General features: G+C 39.6%; 1 protein-coding gene across 1 annotated transcript in view; it reads right to left on the bottom strand.

Moving 5' to 3' along the window:
- Positions 1-15654, bottom strand: part of LOC141438616 (uncharacterized) — a 41247-nt gene that overhangs the window by 8737 nt on the left and 16856 nt on the right. Inside the window, exon 13 of the mRNA XM_074102482.1 lies at positions 157-15254. Coding sequence (XP_073958583.1) covers positions 157-15254 — 15098 coding nt within the window. The remainder of the gene's footprint in view (positions 1-156; positions 15255-15654) is intronic.

The raw sequence follows: 15654 nt of genomic DNA, 5'->3' as shown, positions 1-15654 counted from the left end.
GGTTTACGGTGTTGCTATAGTATACTCGATTGGAATCATCAGTTCGGTCTTAAACTCTAATTTAATTTTTACTGAAATTTTACATTTTCTTATCCAAAATACAATATCCACTGATAATTCCAAGTATAATAAAGATAAGATTAATGTAGAACTCACCAGCACGGTGCGATCCATGTTGTCAGTGCGCACGGTTTCTTCGTAGGAGTATTCGTGCGCATCCGCTGAGGAGGGGAGGTTCCAGGGCTCGGAGCCTTCCGGACTGGAGCCGCGTTCCGGCTTCACCTCGTCCCGGTCCGTCCAAGGGGAGCTAGTGGCTCGAGTGTCCACCAGCTCCGGCGGCGTGGGACCAGGCGTTGGCGAAGCTGTGCTATCCGGGGGTTGCACAGATGCCGCCGCCCCCGTCGCCAAGTTGAAGGCCTGAAGATTGTGCAAAGCGGCGGTAGGCAGCCGGACGTGACGGACGCCCGGTCGCGCCAGAACCGGCTTCAAACCCCCCGGCCCTATCAACCGCTGCAGCAGTAGAGCGTTCGCGGCGCCCCCCTCCCCACCCACGGTCAACAACTTCGGCCCCCGGTTCGTCACTATCGCGATCTGCTGGCCACCTTTCACCATAGAGACTGGTAAGATATAGTTCGCTGGCATGAGAACAGCTGTAGCCGGTTTTCCAGTCGTGCCCCGGGCCACGGTTATTGTTTGTCCATCGGCAACTATGACGTTCCGTTGAGGTTGAGGACGTGCTTGTGCCGGCAGCTCTTGGTCGAAGGTTATCTTTCTGGCTACTTTCCGTGGGCTGTCTTGAGGTGAGTGGCTGTCGAGACAGCTCTCGGTGCAATCGCCTTGCGAGGTGCCACAGCTGCTGTCTTCAGACCCCATGGTGCGACAAGTGTCTTCCCCGTGTACGGGGCTCATGTCGCGAGTTCCAGAGCGACGAGAGCTGGAACTCTTCTTACGCTTCGATGACCCGGGATTGGACGGTGGATTCGATCTCCTACGCGGTGCTGGTTTGTCCTTATCCGGAGAATTCTCCACCTGTTCTTTGTATTCGGCTAGTATATAAAGTATTCGTTGTGTTGTCTGTTCGTCTTCCAACGGTTTCTGAGATGACGTTTTTGGCGGAACTGAAGAAGAATTGAGTTTCAGAGTGTTAGGCGGATTCGAAGACGATTTAGGCCGCGATTTAGATTTAGAACCGACCTTTGCCGGTTTAGGTTGAGATGTCTCGGTGGGTGATGAATCCGTGGTAACCGTGTGTGCTATTTGTACGTGTGTGGACGATGTGGGCGAATCGGCGATGCCTGTGGAATCCGGAGAGCGTACGTAAGTGGACGTCGTTGGGGTAGTTACAGTGGCTTTTCTGTTTACATAAGCTACGTTAAGCGATTGGTTGTTACCAATAGAATACAACACTTGTTGCTGTGTTGATTCATTTGAACAGTTGCTTGAGCCCGTACCTTCAGTAGCGTCGGACGAATTAGTGTGTAGCTTGAAGGAGTTGTTATTCGTATTTGAGCTTGGCTGTACTGTACTTCTTTCTTTTACTTGCTCTAGTACCATGTCGAATTCGCGCAGTTGTTCAAGTGTCGATGAGCACATCTGAGACTCTGATGACGACGATTGACTTTCCGACGTTACTTTGATCGGGCGGCTTGCCTGTGCTTGAGGTAATCGGATCGTTTGCTGGCCGAGCGGTGGCGCAGCTGTTAGCACCAACTGCTGGTACACGGGTTGGTTCGCCCCGCCTATAACGTTCCTTTGAATCTGGAAAAATGATGGCCTAACAACTCTAGCGCCTGGCACCATCTGAGGAGCTTTGCTTAGCATTGGCAACTTAATTCTCATTTGCGTCAAAACTGGCTGTGGTTGAGGATTCTGTGCGTTTTCATTGGATGAGTTCATGTGACTATTGTTATCTTCCTGCGAACCTTCGGAATTGGCTATAGTCTGGCTTTGAGGCACGATCTTGATTATGGAAGGTTCTACTTCTCCTTGATTGGTTGTTTGCGGTTTGGGGGTGTCTTCGTTTATTAGTTCCGTGCTAGGAACTGTAATCAAGTTTATCGTCTGGCCTCCGCCGATGTTTACTGGTATTTGACGAGTGTAAATAACACCGCCATGCATTGTTTGAATGTTCATAGGAGAGATGGTTTGTTTGATTTGTTGCACCAAGTTTGATGGAGATTGTGACGTCACTGCTGGCTGCTTCCTTAATAGCAACGGCGGACTGCTTATTTGACCAATGTGCTCCAAATTTATTGCATTATCTGTTGCATGGCATTCAGTAGTTTCGTTGTTTGTGCTCACTGGCTGTATATGAGTATTAGAACTAGCAGATTCGCCTTGTTTTTGGTTGCCCTCCTGAAACACAGGTTTCCCAAAGGCTTGATTAAATTTTGGCAAACTTGTAGATTTTTCTATCGATGGTGTTTTACTTGACGAGTTCTGAATGAATTTAGCGTAGTTTTCTTCGTATATAGAACGTGACTTTATTTCTTGTTGGCTGGCTGCTTCTTTACTAGACGCTGAGCTTGTAGGAGACGGGCTGAGATCTTGCGATTCCGTCGGTTTAGCTGGAGGGGTCTGAACGTTTGGCGTTTCAATAGGTTGTAGTCTCAATACCATGCTTCTTTGATGCGGGGCGTTCAGTTGAATAGCTTTTCCATCAGCAGATTTACACACAAACTGCACCATTTTCTGTTCATTAGATCCTTGAACGTTTGCGAGGTTGGTTAGAAGATTAACTCGCTTCAAAAGCTGTCCAGGGCTTGCGTTCTTTTGGTTTCCAGTGTTGACTATGTGAAGTAGTTGATTTCCGCCTTGCTGGAGGCCCGTGTCGACTAAAGACAGACCACTGAAAGAGTTAGACTGCGATGTGAGCGTCCCATTCGAAGTCTGACCCGATGAACCTTTGTTTTGCACTATGTGCAACACTTGCGTCGCATTTGGATTGCTTATGACGGATTGTTGGGAATTGTCAACGAGGGTAATCTGGTTGCCTGACGCATTCTTGCCTTGCACGATATGTAAAACTTGGGGCCCCACCGGCGTTGATCCCGTCTGGTTATTTTCGCCAGAGCCAGTCTGATTTAACGGTGGAGGTAAGATTTGTGCCAGCGCTTGCTGTAATGACATGGCGTTGATTGATGTCGTTTTAGAGTAAGTATTGGTCGTCGCCTGGGTGGTGTTGACTGAACCCTGTCTTATCTTCTGGGAAAGTATGTTCACTAACGCATGCGCTCTGGAGTTGTTGATAGATTCTGGCGTGGTCGTAATGCCAGCTGCGTTCATGGCGTGTGCAATTTGATCAGTCTTTTCTGATGTGCCATTTTGTTGCCTTTGTTGTGTAAACGCTTCAGAACTGTTTTTCTCAGCCGCATCATAATTTACATTATTCCCATCTGATTTTTCCGTGTGATTTTCAAACGAATACTCTATATGTTCCGGAGTTGTATTGGTGTAAGTATGCACATCTGAGTTATCAGCCGAATTACTTCGTTCTTCGCAATCTGGCATTTCTTGTTTTATTTCTGGTCTTTCTTCAGCCTTTATCTCCATTTCTAAAGAAATTGTCTGTTCAGTTATTTCTATATCGTTTGCGTCATGGGAATCTTGGTTCATTACTTGATTTTGTTGAGCATATTCTTGAACTAACGGCAAAGTTAAATCAGCTGTTGTGAGTTCTGTATATTCAGTTTTAATTTCGGATTGCGAGTCATCGTTGGGGCTATTGTCTACTGAGCATTGGGAAGGGCTCGCATCTGACACTTGGGTCACACGCGGGTCACAAGTAACAGGGTTTTGAGCGGCTGCGCTCACAGGTAATTGGCCAACTTGCACTACTTGGACTACAATTTCTGATGGAGCTGGTCTGACATGTTCCAAACTGCAAAGATCGAAAGGAAAATCTTTAAGAAGTTTGTCACTGTGTTTCGATTTATTTTGCTGAATCCAGTCAGATTTCAACTCCACGGTTGTTTTCTTGAAAAATGACCGTACTTTATCCCGCAGTTCTATGAAATTTACGTATTGCCGTATTTTCTTTAGTTGATCGTCTGTGTTCGTTTTGAGAGTTTTGTAGTCGTCGTAATCCTCGGACACTAGGAACGGCTGAGATTGTTTTACGTCCGACAGAGTCGCAGCCGAAATATTTGAAACACCACCTTTCTTCAAATTTTGTATGACTCTGCCGGACCCCTCACCAAAACCCATATTGAAATTGGTGTCGAAAGCTTCATTTGATTTGTTATCCTGATGGGCGTCCGTTTTTTCGTATTGGTATGTTATTTCTTCAGCCAATGTCTGAGTAGCTGGGTCTGGTTGGTAATACGGAGTGGGTTGCAAATCAACGAATAGATTTTCGTCGGCACCATTTGTAGGAATTTCTGTGCAAGTACCACTAACAGGCCAATTTGATATCATATCGCTAGTGTCGATATATTCTCTAGGAAAAGGCCGTGCGAACGAAAAATTAAGTGAAGAATAATATTCCAACATCCGGTTAAATTCTTTAGCGTAAGCTGCATCAATAATATTTTTTGATGTTTGTATTGGACAATCAATATTTTTTCCTTTTCTGTACCTCTTTTCTATTATTCTTCGATCTCGGTCATTACACTTTCTGTATTTAGATTCTAAAACATTAAAATCCCTCATGTTTTTCTTACGTTTCAAGGATCCCTTAGAGTACGTTACTTTTGGTATAATAACGCAAAATTCAATATTGTGTAAATCTTCAGCCAAGTCTTTAAATTCATTCGTATCTTGACTTGAATCACTTTCTTGAAAAACTTCTAAGTTGTCACTTGAAATATTACTTGTACTGGATCCAGATTCGTTAAGGGTAAACACGTAACATTTTCCCATAATAGGATCTTCATATTCAATGCCTTTTAAAGTCACGCCAGAACCTTCAGTACTAACAGGTGAAACAATTTCTGGATCTTCTTTGCTTACTTCAAGATTTGAAGATGTGACATCTGTTTCAGACACTGTGGTATTTGTTTCATTTTCTGTAGTGATCACGGTAAGCCAATCATCTTCTTGAATAAATTCATATTTTAATTCCGGTTTTGATTTTATATGAGAAGAAGCGACGTTCGTGTCGTCATTACTACTAGACTCTTCTTTATCTACATTGACCTCTGCTTTTATTTTGGGACTGTTAGAGTTTTTTAGTTGATCACAGATACTAGTGTTGGCTTCGCTGACTTTTAAAGTATCATCGTCAGTCAAGACTTGACTGTCTTGATCAAGTTTACTATGATTATCACGTTCTTCATTATTTACTATGGGATTTTCTTTCCTTTTGGATGGTTTGGTATAATCATGGTAATTAAAAAATATTTCTTTGTTATCTACAACTAACGGTGATCCGATTGGAGACACATCACTTTCTGTAGTAAATTCACAACTGCTAACTTCATTCGTATTTTGAACAATATCGGTATCTTCCTCACTGCTTGTATCGACGATCTCGACTTCGCATCCTTCTTTAGGTATATCATCAGCTGAAATTTCACATAATAGAGTATTGATAGGTATTAAATTTACATTTGAATAATTTTGGTCAATTTTTTCCTCAGTTTCTAGTTTACAGTAGTGGATTTCCGTTACAGCTTGTTTAGATTCAAATTTTAGCAGTTCAGAGTCTCCTTTCTTTGATGATTGACTTATCAGTACAGGGCTATCGTCTGGTTGATTCTTCTCAATACTTATCTCCTGTATTATGTTACTGTTGGTCTCAAAGTCCTTATTTGTGGACTCTTTTTCAATATTATCTTCGCAAGGCAATGAATTTTCAAATCCCGCCGCATTGCTCTTAATTATTCCTAATTTCGAATTATCGATAAGTACAGAACTTGCAATAATATCTTTAAGTACATCAGATGCCATGTCATGAGATAGATGTTTGTCGGTATCACTAGCTATTATTCCTCCCTGTTTTTCGGCGAATTGACAGACTCCATTCACTATTTCTTCACATCGCTGCAATAAGCAGTTGATTATATCTTCTACTGTACTTTTGATTTCCGTATCCGTATGTTCAATTGGATCTGCTTCTACAGAGGGATCAGTCATTGACGTAGAAAGAACATTAGCACTTTTTGAGCGAGCGAGCGAGCTTTTTGGGCGAGTTGGATCAATACTTTCAATATAAATCTCATTGCAAGCATCACCAGTTTTTTCGATACAATGTTTATGTATTAAACTTGCGTCATTTGAAACAAGTTTATTTTCAAGGTCGGAATATGTTTTGGAGTAGTTTTCATGGGTCAACTTTATATTAAGATCTTTGATTGTTTTCTCAGATTGAATTTTAATTTCATAATTATCTGTGTTTGACTGTTCTTTAAATTCTTTTGTAAAAATTTCGTTTTCAGCCTCCTCTGTACTAGCGGCAACTTCAAGAGAGACGTTAGAATCGTTGGCTTCACTAACAGACGTTTGACCGACAAATGTTGCCTCGGATAGCTTTGTTTCTAAAATGTCTTCGGATGCCATTTTTTCGTTATGTTCAGCCCTATCTTCAGTACTATTAGTGATAGGTTTAAGTTCTAAAGTACTTAAGCTTGAGCCATTGTCTTCATCTTGGCTATTATGTCTGACTTCTGCTGAAGGAGAGTTTTCATTTTTGTGTTGGGTTTCTTCAGTAGACTTATTAGCTTCAGTTATGAATTCTGAAGTACCATTAATTCTAACATCTGTGAGATTTTGAGTAACGTCCAATGACATGTTGATTTCTTCGGATATGGCAATCTTTGCGCCGAAGAAATCTCCATCATAGGAATTAATCGCTTTCAAAGCTAACGTTTCCAATTTGGGTATTTTACTACTAACTTTGTCATCTCTTGTTTCAGTTTTTCTTTTCAGGTTATTAGGACTCTTTAATGATTTTCTTCTAGCCTCACAGGCAACATGTAACCGATTCACAACCTCAGGATTGTCTAGGCATTTCAAGGCTATGGTGACCAGTTTAGGTGCTTTAAAAATAAATACAGCGTTGTCTTCATCAACCTTAGGACGATAATAACATGTGTTTATAATTTCATCAACTTTTCTGACCTGGTGTTGAGAAATACCTGTAATTTCTTGAATTCTGTACGTCACTTTTGTCATCAACCATTCAGAACAACAAGTTATCGGTAATAATTCTACCTTTTTCTCTGAAATATCATCGTGTATGTTTTTATTATATAGAGATGCCAAAACCTCGAAAATTTCCATTACTGGTGAACTTCGACCATACCCAGCGTCCGTACTTGGTTGGCATATAGTATCGTCCCATAGATTTAGTATGGATAATGATGGGCAGCGAGATAACTTCGGAGAAATTGAGTCTTCCTCGACGTCAAAATCAATAAAATCTTCACCACAATCTACAGTTACTTCATCGGCTTCTTTTTCTTTGGGGTTTTCATTTAATTTTAAGTTGGCCTTTACTGGTAAAATATCACACCTTTTGAGTAAAACGTAACACTCTTTCGCTCGCTTAATAAGTGCGTACTTTTTGACAAGGTCATCACATTTTGATACTTTAACAAGACATTCCTTCATCAATAAAACAGTCGTCTTGATTGGGTCATCTTTGGATCCTACTTTCTGCTCCGCAACAACGTCTTGTAGCTGTTTGGTTTCAGCTACGCCGAGATCTTTCAACAACGCATTCTTCAAATTTTGTACAGCAACAATATTATCAGGAATCACGGTATTTTCTTTTATTGGTACGTTTTCATTTACCGCAACCCCGAGATCTTGCAGTAGCAAACTCTTGAACTCAATAATCTTCTTTACAGGTTCTGCGTTTTCTTTAGTGCGGATTTCAAAACTATCGTTTGAAGAGTCATCGATTTCAATGACTTCCGAGTTATTTAACACGGTCCGGTCTAGAGTGACACGTTTCAATATCAAAGGAATGGGCAAAAATTGTTCATTTGGATGTTCAATTGCCTTAAAATTAACTGTTGGCAAAATTTCTTTAGTACTAATCAGAGAAGGTTGGATATCTGGAACTATACAGTTTAAATTTTGTTCTTTCGAAAGCAATTTACTTTTAGTTCTGGCAAGTAATACATCAGTTCCTTGTGTATTAGTTGGTTGTTCATTTGACTCTAAATTAACTGCTGTTGCATTTTCTATTGTGTTGCTTGAAGGAACATCGCCAACTAAAGAACTTTTATTTTGTTCTTGCAAAAGTAATTTACTTTTAGTTCTGGTAAGCAAAGAATTTGCAGTCAATGGAAGAGAACGTGGCTTTGGCTTTGTTCTATTGCTTTTAAAAATATTATCTCTAGACAATTTTACTGTACATTTTTGAACAAACTTCTTTTGATGTTTGGTAAACGTCGCTATATTGATTTTCGTATTATACTTGCCAAATTCAGTACTGAAACTGCGTGTATCATCATCTTCATCATCACTGATTAAATTAACAGTATCAATGGGCGTGTCGTCCTTTTTCTTTTCTATAACGTCAATTCCGTGTATTCTAATGCCTAATAATTTATTTGGATTATTTTTAGGAGTCGTAGAAACCTGTTTAATATTTAAAGTATATCTTTTTCCTTCAGACAAACTTTGCGTAAGAACGTTTTTCATTGCAGGGTCAGCAAATAATGTATCATAATCAATCTGCTTTTTGCCAAACACTGTAGCTTTAAACACTTTTCCATTAGGAAGCTTTATTCTTACACATTTTTTATTTGGGTCATCATTGTTTTCTATTGGAATTTCTTCGATAATGTAGTCTTCTTTTCCAAATTCTGCCATATTGCTCTGTCCATTATTAGATTTATCTTTTAGACTATTAGCTGCTTTCTGGTTACTGTTATCATTTTTTGAAAAAACATTTTTTTCGTGAAATACAAGGTTTTCATTCACACTATTACCGTTGTTAATTAAATCGGATACTGTAGGAGTTTGATTTGACTCTACCTTTTTTAATTGTTCAGGATTTTTAACTATAGAAATAGTATCATTAATCTTTGTTGAATGAACGTCTGTTAATTTTTGTTCCATAAAGTTTGAATTTTCCTTTACCGTGATATAAGATCTGTTGTTATTATTTTTCACCTCCGTGGTCACTGTAGCTACAGCTTTATCGCATGTAATTTCAGCTAATGGTACAGTTTCGTTTTTATTTTTAGATATTTCCTTGGTTGGCAGTATTTTTGTCTTGTCTAAATTTTCTATAATATTTTTCGATGGCTCTGATGTTTCATCTTTACTACTTTTGTTATTTATAATGGAGTGGTTATTTTTTACGATTGCAACTGGAGCACCTTGTTTATCTCTGTTGTTATTCTCTGCTAAGGCTTGCTTATCATCAACTACATCTAAAGAACACTGATTTTCCGTTGCCTTTATTTGATTATCGTCGACTACAACTGGAACATGTTTTTTCGCTGCCTTCAGTTTGTCATCACCAAGTATAACTGGATTAGATTGTGTATCATTTGTCTTTAGTTTGTTACTATCAATTATATCTGGTTTAGATTGCCTCACATGTATCTTAATTTTGTTATCGTCAAGTAATACTGGTTCGGTTGGTTTCATCTTTGCTTTTACTTTATCATCAGTAACTACGACTGGTTCAGATGGTTTGACCTTTGCTTTTATTTTATTATCATCAACTGTTACTGGTTCAGTTTGTATTATATTTACATTCCTTTTCTCATCACCAGTTGTAGCTGATTTAGGTTGTTGTGCTTTTTTCTTTGGTTTGTTATCACCAACTATTACTGGTTCGGTTAGATTTGCCTTTGCCTTAAGTTTTTTGTCATCAACTACAACTGGCTCAAGGTCTGTTTTTGTAACATTTAGTTTATTGTCATCAATTACAACTGGTATGTGTTGGGTTGTTTTAAACTTTATTTTGTTTTCACCAACTACAACTGGGTCAGGTTGTTTCGTTTTGATTTTTAGTTTATCATTGATTATAACTGGTCCAGATGAATTAAGCTTAATATGTAACGGTGGAACAGATGGAGGTTTACAAATAGATTTTGTTTCAACAGCTGTTTTGACTATGGTATTATCCGATTTATCACGAATTTGTTTTGAAGGTTCTTTAGTATTAATCGACAATACAGTCTCGTTTTTATTTTTTATAGTGATAACGTTCGTTCGTTCAGAACTTGTTGTAGCCGATGTACTTTTGATGATGAGTTGTTCTCCGAGGTTATCTTTAAGTTTCTCTATTAAAACAGTTGGCACGGCTGTATTCTGGATAGGTGTCGCTTTAATTATATCCAGAGATGAAGGCTTCTCGTTACTTTGTTGCAGACTATTTTCTACAACAGTTTGTGCTTCTCCATTTTTTTCCGTGTTTTTGTCAAGATCTGGCTGAGCATTCTTTGTTTTAGGTGGTGTAGGTGCCTTCAAAATTTTGGAACCAGATAACTCGTTTTCAAAGTCAATTAATTCTAAACCTGGGATTTCTTTGCTTCCACTTTCACATACTTCTTGATTTTTGCTAGTGTCTAAACTTAACGATTTATTTGTTTCCGTGGACTCATCTTTGACTTTTTTATCCATAAGTCTTTTAGAAATGCGCTTTCGCGTGATATTATCTTTCGTGGTTTTTTCATTACTTTTTTGATGATCGCTTGAACCTGCAACTTTTGCTTCTAATTCAGCCACTTTTAGTTTAACTTTATTCCTTACGTTTTTACTTGGTGTTAATTTCTTTTTCAACGCATTAGATGATCTTAAAAGGATGCGACGGCACACTTTGTTATTTTCTTTCGCGCTTAATTTCTGGTCTGGATTTTCGATATTTTCATTATTTGTTTCGGATTTGGGGCTTTCTACGTTTGTCACCAGCGTATCTTTTTTGTCTACAACAATTTTTGGTATAATTTCGTGGTTCGATTTTATAGTACCATTCTTCGGTGTTACGTGTAGTAGTTTGTTTACATTAACTTTTTTACCCAACGGTGTGTAAGATAGGGGTATTGGTGGATGTCGAGGGTGCTTAACTTCCCGATTCATTAACGACTGACGTTTCATTTTCAGTCTCTCTTCATCTTGTTTCGTCTTTACTGGATTTCTATCAACTGATAATCTTTGTGTTCGCAAGTCCCTATCCGAAACGTCGTTTGTGTGATTTTCCTGCACTTGTGACAATACTTTTCTCTCATTGTTTTTATTAAGGGCCAAATCTAAATTAATGGATTTTTCAACTGTTATGTCAGAGTCGTGTTTAATTTTATCGTCTACGACTGGATTAGTCTTGTTTATGCCTGCTGGCTTTTCTTCATGTTTCACATGTTGATTCCCATCAGGCAATGCGCCTGTAACGTTAGTGGTTGTAGTCATCGCATTACCAATAATGACAGGGTTAATTACAGGTGCGGCGAACTGGGTCGTTTGGTACACGGCAATATTAGGCGCGGTGTTTACAGCGACAAAAGAATTTTGAGTAATATTGCACAGGCCTGCATTGACTTGATTTTCACGGATCTGGATCGTTGGATACGGATTGTAGACTAATTCTTGACTAATAAGCACCATAGGTTGTGTCGGCACAGATGTTATTATCAAATTCGTCGGTTCCATGCGAGTATTTGATGGAATATTGGCTATATAATGGCGAGGTTCAGTCTGATTACTAGGTGTATGTTGGTCATTCGTATTAGAACAGAGTACAGTCGGTCTGCTTTCTGGCAAATTTAAGGTATTAGATACAGCAGGATTGTATGTTATTACATTCGTATAAGATGCTTGGGAACTAGTGTTCACAGCAGTTCTTGTGCAATTCGTCTCCATTCTCTTTAAGTCAGACACAATATTAGACAATATTGTCTTTGAATCAACAACTCGGGGTTTCTCTTTTGGAATGTCAACTAGTTTAGTGCAAGCATCAGCATTCGTTTTCGAGTTACTGCAAAGGGCTTTAACTTTTGTAGACACAGCTGGAGCTCGATATTCCTCATCTGACGACAATTCGCCAATTTCTTGGCGCAAGTCATCATCCATTAATTCTTCAAGCAAATCGTAGTCGGAATTACGTATCCCGGATATGAAAGGGTCGTTTTGTTTCGGTAAATTCGAAGTAAAATGCTTATCCGGTACTTTAGTTCTTTTAGAAAGCTCAGGTGTCTTTTTAATAGCCTCATTTTCATTAGGCGTTTCTGGAGCTTCGGCTTGTTTTTCTATTGGAGGTTTGCGCGAAGACGAACCAGATCTAGAGCTGTGGTGCTCGCGTCTCTTTGAATCGGAAGCTTTGCTTTGTGAGGGATTAGAGCTAACTGCCTTTGTACAGCTTGTCTGTGAACTAGAACTACTAAGGGAATGTTTTCTTTCTTTCTTTAGCACCATATCTAAAGCGTTAGGGCCTAGTGGAGCAGTCGTGTGAGCTCTCAGAGCATTCATCACGCTCTTCCAATCCTGTTGATTGTCTTCAGATTCTTCAGAATCAGTGTTCTTCTTAGTGCCAGTTAAGAATGACGTTGTTATATCTTTGTCGTTCGTTCTTTGGTACGTTCGGTTAGTTGCAACAGGTACTTGTGGTTTTTCTACTTTTGGTTGTATGCGACTTGCAGGTCCAAGGTCAAATCGTGAGAGATTTGTTTTAGCTTTAGGTGCTATAAATGTTTGTTGGTTTCGCAATAACAACAACAAATCAGCATGTTCTCGGTTCACTGAGTTATCTGATGTTGGGTTAGTTACAGTACTAGAGGCTTGGCTGCTTCGTTTACATGTTTCTAACGGCTTCGCATCTAAAATACTAGTTAGTACAGGAAAATCACTTTGAATATAACTACTAGATTGTTCAGGTTTAGGAAAAGTCTGCATATTGACGTTGTTCACAATAGTATTTTTTTTATCCACTCTCGATATGCTCACTTCGTTCTTTATATATTTCGCTTTACTGATCTTGTGTTCAATATTGTTCTTATTTAGTTCCAAACTGAGAGCTACAGGATGATTTTTGAGCTTGCTTTCGCTTTGCTTATTTTTATGCATGTAACTGAGACGCGAAAATGTGTTCGGTGCATTCTCAGTCTTCTTCTGTTGTATCAATTGTTTGGCACTTGGAGGAGTGAGATCTTTTTTCTTAGCAGATGCCGATGTGTTAACAAGTGATACTTTAACTTCTTTATTTAAAGGTACGCTATGATCAGCTCTAGAGTTAACGCCGGCATTAATAGTCTTTTGCAGTTCCTTTAAAAACTCTGTAAAATTGTTATCTACTCCAGATTTAGACGCCTGTTGTTGTGCCTTTATATTAAGCTGCTTTGGTGTCGCGTCTCTTACGACTGGACTAGTTTTCACTGGATTTTGTACTATTCTACCAACTTGACATTGCAGTTTATTATCACTGGCATTAAAATTACACTGTACACTGGGCTCACCGGTATGCGAGCTCGCGTACGTTTTGGTATAACTTGTGTGCCCCAACCGTGAATCGTTAGGCGTTTGTAGCCACTTCGCATCATTCGCTCCATGATTTTCTGTACGAGTATCCTGCATTATGCTAGACGTGTGTTCCTGTCCGTGTCTTATAACTTCATTATTCAATCTTTGATTAACTTGAGTATTTACTTCTGGTGCCCTGGACTGATTGATTTGTACATAATCCTCTGGTACAGTATGATAGAATTTTATTACATCTTCTCTCGCTTTTATCACAGCAGCATGCTGTTGCAAACTGTAGCTGTTGAAATTTGGTGATTGATTTTGCACTACGTTAGGAGATTTGATACATGCGTTGTTTTGAGCCCTTGGCGAATGTTGAGAGTTCGACGTGGCATACTGACTGTAGTAATAAAAATCACTTATGTGTTTTTTACTCTCATCGTATTTCAGATCGTCGTTATTTGTCAGATTTTGCATTGATTTGTGGAATGGTTGGGTTGTGAGTCTGTTCACTGGAGTTTTAGGTGGAGAGATGTGAGGTGAGGTATATTGTCTATCGACTTGCTTCGATGGAGAAATGTAGCTAGAGTTGATGACGCTAGTTGGTCGCGGTTGTTGATTCGACATATAATTATTGTACTGCGACTGTTTTTGATGAGTATTAGGCATATAATCGCTCAACGCCTTGTGGCTTTCCCGGGACGTATTAGAATTTTGCACGACATTCTGCGTCGAGTTATGCTGAATATACCTCATATCCTGTTGCTTTTCTGCATTATAAACGCTCTGTGGACTCGGTAACTTGTCTGCCTCTTTAGCCTCATTGTAAGGTATTTTAGGGACATATTCTTTAGTCGGATCTGCAACATTCAGTAAGTTGTTGACCTCATTCTTCATTGCTTCTAATTCCTGACACTGTTTTTGAGTCATATGGATCTTGGGTCCTTCTGGATTATATATCTTCATGCCGATAAGCGAATGCGTTCTAGCGCTGGTACTTTGCTGGACCGGGGTCTGACTCTTTGGTACACTTGGAGCTTTTAGCTTATTCCTTCTAAATTGTAAGAGTTTGGTTATACTATTCCTTACTTTGCTGCTGACCACGTGTCGACTGGCTAATTGGTTAGGCGTTAAATATGGCGATCTCGCTCTACTCGTGTCTGAATCGTCACTAGTGGTCTTGACACTAGGTGGTTTTGTAATTTTTGCCGGCTTCTTAGCTTTAGTAATTGATGGCTTTCGCTGAACGGGGACAGTCCGAACTGCTGGACTTACACCGTCCATAACGTTTTGGGTGTCTTCACTCTTTCGAATGACTGATTTCAATTCGCCCACAGACGGACCGCCAATTAGGATGTTAGGCCCGTTAGTGTCTGAAACCTGTGACAATTTCCCTTGGCTGTCGTAGTCGCTGTCAGTGACGCTGACTCGGCTTGACACGTCATCTCTTCGTCGTTCCTTCTTCTTTCTCACTCTTTTCTCCCCGTCCTGCACTTGTGATGGCATTTCAGTCACCTTCATGCCTAGCAGACTCGTCAATGAATCCGGAGCGGGTTGGTCAGACTTGTTCTTCTTTCTCTCCTTTTTGAGTTTCTTATCCTTGTCTTTCCGTCGTTCTTTGCTAACGTCTTTGCTCGAATCTCGTTTATGCGACTTTTTCTTTCTGTGCTCTTTGCTCTTTTCTCTGTTTGCTCGTTTCTTCTCCTTCTTGGCATCAGAGATGATGCTGAGAGGATCGTCCTCTTCGTCCGATGACGCTAAGCTTCTGTTTTTCTTTTTGATGGGCAACTGGTACGACTCTATTTCACTCTCGGGCGCGCTTTCTGTGAGCTCGGGGTCGATGAAAGCATTTTGCCATATCTCTTCTGGCTCTTCTACCTGGACGAGGTGTTCGTAACCTGTGAAAAGAAAAATAAGAGATTAACAAAATTGTTAGTGTTGTTTGTGTTGCGGGGACCCTAACAAGTCGAATTAGCAGTCATCCTGTCAAAAACAGTTTATCTTACTTTTAAACTTCTTTCATATTAGGTAATAAAAATTTACAGTCAAGTGCCTCTCAAGTCTCAACTTTTGAGTTTTACATTTGAAATTCATCATTCGTTTTACGGTGAAGGAGGGTTATCTATTGTTTTCCCGAAAGTTATATGCCATAATTTCATTTGCCCGAAGTTCATATGCCCGAAACTTCATTTGCCCGAATGTTTCGTTTACTAGAAAATTTAATTGATATATTCTGTTTTTCCCGAAAATTAGATGCCGTAATGATACGAATGCAATACGTCTTGTTTTCCATATTAT

This window comes from Choristoneura fumiferana, chromosome 19, assembly GCF_025370935.1.
Source record: "Choristoneura fumiferana chromosome 19, NRCan_CFum_1, whole genome shotgun sequence".
Lineage (NCBI taxonomy): Eukaryota > Metazoa > Arthropoda > Insecta > Lepidoptera > Tortricidae > Choristoneura > Choristoneura fumiferana.
Note: the sequence above shows the minus strand (reverse complement) of the source record. Positions and strands in the feature narration are given on the sequence as shown.